Raw genomic sequence first — 6,593 nt, 5'->3', positions numbered from 1 at the left:
CGTAAGGACTTTCTCGTATTTTTTCCAGTTAATATACGTTGCGTTGCTGAAGAGCTGACGCACTGGAAAGGCTATGAGGAAATAACAGAAAAAATGTACAAATTATCTGAAAATGTTTTACAAAAAGCTGTAGAAATGTTTGAATCACACGAAGAGGGTTTTCGAGTTTTCAATTTAGCAGACATATGGGTTGATAATTTGATGTTTCACATAAACAATGAAACAAAAGAACCAGATGATGTCGTTATGGTAAGCTAATTATAATCGTAATAATTAATTTCAGGAATGATGCATAATAACTAATAATCAAATTAAAGATTTCTATGTGGCTATATACCTACCTATATATTCTATTATCTCCATTCTTTTAATACTGAATCTTTATCTCGTGTTCTATATCTTACAGCTGGATTTTCAACTTTCATACTATGGCTCACCAGCTACAGACCTCAACTATTTTCTCTTTGGTTCCGTTAACGAAAATGTACGTAAGGTACATTTTAAATTTATTATCAGAGAATATCATCGCGTTTTGAAAGAAACACTTGAAAAACTGAACTATACCGAACATATACCAACTCTAAAAGAAATCAATATAGAACTAATTAAAAATAGCTTACAAGGTATGGTTAAAATAGATATATATTTACAATTTTAAAATAATATGAATTTACATTTATTTATTTATTATATTTTCAATTTTTTAGCCGTTATTGCTGCCACTTGTCTGACACCTATTATTTTGATGGATGCAGGTGCCATAACCAATTTGGAAAACTTATTTACACGATCGGAAGAGGGGGATCAGATCCGTCGCCAAAATGTGGAAAACCCAAAATATCGTGCCTTTCTGCAACGTACAGTTAAAGAATTTGAGTTGAATGGTTTTCTTGATATATGAGAAGCACAACAATATATAATTTTTAAAAACTATTTCCAAGACAAATGAGTAATGTAAAATTTTCTTACTTGTAATTTCTTCAATTACATTCAACTACAAAGATTAGTTTTATTTCCATGATTTGACAGTTGAAGATCATATATCGGTAATTAAGGACCACAAAACGTGAAATATATACATAACGTGATATATATACAGAATTAAAAACAAATTTCTTGAAGTTTTAAAATTAAAACAAATTTCAAATAAATATCAAAATATAAATAATGTATGTACATATATATATTTAATAGATCAATAAAACACTATTCTATCTTAAGAAGAATTAAAGAAATAAAATTGTTTTTAACAAAATGTAGTTTTCGAATTTTCTTATATGATATTCTTATCTACAGTTATATGCCTAATAGAATTATCTAAAATGTTACTTAACAAATTATTAAGTGTAATTTTCGTGCTATTTTATTAAATAAATCCCTACCATTGATACTTGTCAATATAGTTCTCTAAACAATACTACATACTATATACTACTGTGTATTTGTTTTTAAATTTTTCTTTTAATTACATTCAAAGTCTCTGAGAAGAGAGATCTTGTCTCACTACTGATCAGGCTCCAACAAGCCCCTACGATCATATACTGGTAGAAACTTTTTAACAATTCTTTCACTGAATTCAGTATCATAGCAGCTGTCCTTAAATTTTACAGCGCGTTCATCTTCCAACATGAGAGCATTGAAATCAGCATCATGAGTATCCTCATTCCTTTGTACAGCCTGTAAAATACAGGATGCGCAAAATGCTAAAAAAAAATGAAAATTATATAATAGTTACAAACCATAAAAAATTTTTAAATTTAAATAAAATATATTTTCATATATTTAAAATATAATATAATATATTATAAAATTTAATATAATATATTATAATATAATAATATATGTCATGTTTGTATATCTATAGAAAACATTTTTAATTTACACAAAATAAAATTGATGCCCCAGCTGAGTAAGCATAAATAATTATTTATCTTATTTTTTATAATTAATTAAAGCATATACAGTCATACTCACCATAAAAAGCTTTTTCTTCTAACTCCATATGGAAGCTGTGTAAACTTGGTATCTTAGCTTTGTAACGCAACTTTGTTAATGTATCCGCCAGAATTTCGTAATAATATTGTATGAGTTCATCTTCCACAGCTAATTGTAACTCTTCGTTCAATGATGTATTAAAGAAATAAAATAAATCAATTGCTGGTGAACCCCAAGCTGAGTATTGAAAATCAATTATAACTGCATCTAAAGGCTTGCCACTTTCGTTATCATATTTTACCATCACATTATTGGTCCAGATATCACCATGTGCCAAGACATTCAGCCTACCTTCAAGTGGATCAAATACGCGTTTCGCTAATTCCATATACATTGGCCTCAGTTTTTCTATCTTTTGTGCATAATGCTCGTAGCCCGGCCATTGACGAAGTCGTCTACCCATCGCCTCTAACAATCCCACAAAGCAAGGTGCATAATTGTCTGTATGACGATTATACATGCCGCGGTCGTAATGTTCTAAAGATCTAGGTTCACGTTCATTCAACACAGCACTGGCAGCATGCATTTTAGCCAATTTTTTTAGCACCATTTTTGATAAATTCTTATCCAAACCTTGCAAGCGATCTGGATTGGTAAAGCCACGCATAGTGAGATCCTCAAAAATAAGTGCTGATTTCCTATAATCCACATTCATTGTTGCAGCAAATATTTGCTCATTATCACCAATTTCACGTAGCAACGCGTTCAGTTTGGGTAGCACACTTTCATAGATGGACATCTCACAGTTGAAGATATCATAGGGTTCCATGATTTGTAGTGCCAATTCATCGCCTTCGAAACTTGTTTTCACGATGTAATGTCCAACTTGATGTTGGCCGGTCCCAGTGACATATTCGGCATTAATGCGCGTTAGAACGCCACCATAATTCTCACCACGTCCTAATGCTGGTGTTATATTGATATTGTTTACTTTAAGTGTGTGATCATTATAATATATACGTAAGCTTTTTTGTATATATTTTGTAGAAAGCCAAACTGGCGTATCCAATAAACTACTGCTCGTCGAAGAAGTCGACTCTCCGCGATTAAGACTGCGTATTTTCGATAGCTCCTCGGCCGTAGTCACGAAATGTGGTGCGGACATTTTGAAAGTGTGAAGCTTGTTTTATTAACTAGTTTTCTAGTTTCAAAATTAACTATTTTATAATTTATTCAGTAATTTCTCTATTTATATATGCGATTTTAAAAAAATCTCAAGTCAAACCTCTTTCGCGAAACGAAAAGTCATGCAACTACACGTGTTGGAAGCAACTCGAAAACAAATTTCAGTCCGACTTTCGTTCGCGCTTTTATACTTCATCCCATCGCAATGCGTTGTTTGGATTTATCTAAAAATTTATGACATTGCAAAACAAGTTCTCATATTCATTTTAAATAAATTTAAAATGTTATATAGTTAATTATTTTCATTTTTCAAATCGAGAAATATTGTAAGAAATTGCGTTACAAGTGCTTAAGTCTATTAAAATTTATTTTGCTACTTTTTCTAAACACGTTTTCTAACTATTTACGAAGAAGAAAGCGGAAAGATTAATTATACGAGCTTCCACGAATTCTCAAAGTTCTTTCTGTAATAAAAATTATTAAAGTTTTATTTTAATTTGTTACTAATTAAGCATGTTTTGTATATTTTGTCGGTTATTGTTAACCAATAGAAACTAATGGGTAACGTTAACTATTATTATTCCAACTGACTTGAGTCATAGCCAAGGGTGGGACTTGAGTGGTTAAAGCCCCCTCCAAATTGAAACATTGAGCTGTACATGCACAAAAGCAATGTAGATAAATAATCATTGTCTGCAATTAAAGCCGAGTATGTATTTCGATATGGAAGCATATCAACGAACGGAGCTCATATTGAGATTTTAAAATTAGTGGAACTTATTTTAGATTTTGACCCTACTGCCAATCAGAACAAATGGCTAGAATTTACAACAGATTGAGTGGGTTTACTACAATTTCAATACGTTAAAATGCTGCTATTGAACCAGATGCACTGATTGACCAGATGAACTGATTCTTTCGATAAAAGAAAAATAATTTAAACTACTTAAATTTTTAATTTGTATACCACTCTTGAGTATATTTCTAGGAAATGACCCATAATTGACTTAATCCCCTTTCAAGTATCAATCTTTCTTCTCTAATATAATATTATAAAATAATGATGTGGAATATATACCGTTTACATCATAATGAAAATAAGAAAAAAAGTGTGAGATAGAAACTGAGAAGGAAAGAGAGAAAAAACGGATGGAGTAAGAAAACATTTTTAGATGTATAGGTATAACTTACTAACCAAGATCAACCCCAACAAGTTTTCAGTATAAAATTATTCTTTCATATGTTTATCATTATTTCTATTCTCATTATTTGCTTTTATTTACTGCTTAATAGGGTTTGAAAGTTTTCTAACAGAAGTAATTATGAGAACTTTTCTAATATCACGAAAATAGGACTCATTAGTTTTAATAGCAGATATATTTTCTAAAAGGGTTGGGAACTAGTCACCGCGTCACTGCATCCTCGAGGATTATTGTGATAGCAGATATAACTTCAGTACATAGGTCAGGTTAACTAGAATTATTTCGAATTAAAACACTAAGCAAAAACTTTCGTTCCTTAATAACACCAATATGATATTAATAGAATTGAACTACAATTCGCAATTATTGCTACATTATAAGAACATTATAGTACCCTCGAAATATTGTCGAAATATTGATGTAAATAAAAAAATTTCTTAAAAACTATAAAAACTATATAAATAAAAATATATAATCATATTTTCGAACTTCAGGCAAAGTACAAAATTAGTGTCAAATAAATTTCACATCCTTAGAAGTGCATTACTTCCTGCATTTATTCTTCGACTTCTTGGAAATTACTGAACCGTTCTTCATTAAAATTGTTGCTTATCCCTAGGAATAATTGTGAGTATAATACAACTCCCCAGCTCTGCCATCTCAAATAATTTTTCATAGATACAGCAAACTTTGCCATATTGAAAAACTATTTTTTCCTGTTCATTTAACCCATCTGATCAGAAATTCATTTAATCAAGCAATAAATATATACGTTTCACTCGGTAATGGTAGCGTTAGTCGATATCGTTTTTTTAATTTTAAAACTCATATTACACCACATTGTTTTGAAATATGTACATATGATGCGCTCAAAAAGTACCGGATTTTGTAAATAAAACACATAAATTTAAAATGTATTGCAAATTTATTTTATCTTCTTCAAAATATGCTCCTTCTGAAGCGATACACATATGCCAACGCTTAACCCAATCTTCCATACACTTTTCGTAGGCCCGTGAAGGTATGGCTTTTAGTTCCTTCAACGAATTCTCTTTTACCGATTCAATCGACTCAAAACGCTTACCACGAAGTGGCAATTTGAGTTTCGGGAACAGGAAAAAGTCGCACGGAGCGATGACAGTGGTGTCGTGGTGAAGAATCCAATTGTTGGCTTTCCACAAATCTGGCCTTTTCTTACGGATGGACTCACGCAAATGCCTCATAACACCGAGGTAATATTCTTTATTGATGGTATGACCCACTGGCAAAAATTCGTAATTCGTAACACCTCGGTAGTCGACAAAAACAGTGAGCATAACTTTAATTTTCGAGCGACTTTTGCGCGGTTTTTTGGGCTTTGGCTCGTTTTCGAAGCGCCATTCGCTCGATTGTTGACTGGTTTCGACGCCACACTCATAAACCCATGTCTCATCACCTGTTATGATGCGTTTCATGAATGTAGAGTCGTTTCCATGCTCAAAAATCACGTTCTTGCGGTATTATTTTTGATAAAATCAAGGTCTCATGCCCAATATATCATGTAGAATGTGGTGAACGGATCCATTTGAGATGTTTAAGTCACGAGCAATCTCCCTTTCAGTCATACGATGTTCTTCCATCACGATTTTCTTGATTTTTGCCACGTTTTCTTCGGTATTTGTTGTTGATGGACGTTTAGAACGATTCAAATTTTCGATCACTTCACGACCCTCTTTGAATGATTTATACCACTCGTATGCCTGTGTTCGAGACATAGAAGAGTTCCCGTAAGCTTTCTGCACCATTTTCAATGCTTCAACACATGAAATTTCGTTCAAAACACAAAATTCCAAACAAACTCGTTGTTCAACTGAATTTTCCATAGTAAAAATCGCTAAATGCACTTGAGGTAGTTTCACATTAACAGCTGCTGTAAACAAAAAAATTTTTGAAAAAGGTCTATTACTTAAGGAATAGTTAACAAAATCCGGGTACTTTTTGGTATGTACAAATGATAGGATTACTAGATTAGTATCAATGTTTATTGAGAGCATATTCTCCAGAAATTCACTTGTCACCTCTAAAGCAAACAACAACAAATAGCATAAATGTACCAAAATGGGTACAACTCAAGAAAGCTTGTTTAAGTATTGAACGCCATTTTGTTCCATAATATTTCATATAAATTATCCTTCAAAATAGCATAACCAATAGCACACACCAATTCAACTAAGGAAATACTTTAGCAACTATACATGATTGGGTGGTTTGCAAATAGCTTTTCGCAATTAT

The 6,593-nt window shown here is 31.8% G+C and overlaps 3 protein-coding genes across 3 annotated transcripts; 1 reads left to right on the top strand and 2 right to left on the bottom strand.

Annotated features, from left to right (window-relative positions):
• The first annotated feature begins 14 nt into the window (after window positions 1-14).
• On the top strand, window positions 15-1,231 carry LOC119678242. Its single transcript, XM_038089964.1, has 3 exons — window positions 15-249; window positions 407-623; window positions 708-1,231. The coding sequence occupies exons 1-3, from the start codon at window positions 94-96 to the stop codon at window positions 899-901; spliced, it is 567 nt and encodes a 188-aa protein (XP_037945892.1). The 5' UTR covers window positions 15-93; the 3' UTR covers window positions 902-1,231.
• On the bottom strand, window positions 1,166-3,284 carry LOC119678239. Its single transcript, XM_038089961.1, has 2 exons — window positions 1,975-3,284; window positions 1,166-1,703 (listed from the first exon to the last, which is right to left on the bottom strand). Exons 1-2 carry the CDS (start codon window positions 3,098-3,100, stop codon window positions 1,504-1,506), a joined length of 1,326 nt encoding a protein of 441 aa, XP_037945889.1. The 5' UTR covers window positions 3,101-3,284; the 3' UTR covers window positions 1,166-1,503.
• A 2,552-nt stretch (window positions 3,285-5,836) lies between these two features.
• LOC119675587 (protein GVQW3-like) lies at window positions 5,837-6,184 on the bottom strand. Its single transcript, XM_038086794.1, has one exon. The coding sequence runs from the start codon at window positions 6,182-6,184 to the stop codon at window positions 5,837-5,839; it is 348 nt and encodes a 115-aa protein (XP_037942722.1).
• Between the last annotated feature and the right edge of the window lie 409 nt (window positions 6,185-6,593).

This window comes from Teleopsis dalmanni, chromosome 2, assembly GCF_002237135.1.
Source record: "Teleopsis dalmanni isolate 2A chromosome 2, ASM223713v2, whole genome shotgun sequence".
Taxonomy (NCBI): Eukaryota; Metazoa; Arthropoda; class Insecta; order Diptera; family Diopsidae; genus Teleopsis; species Teleopsis dalmanni.
This window is presented reverse-complemented; position numbering and strand designations above follow the sequence as displayed.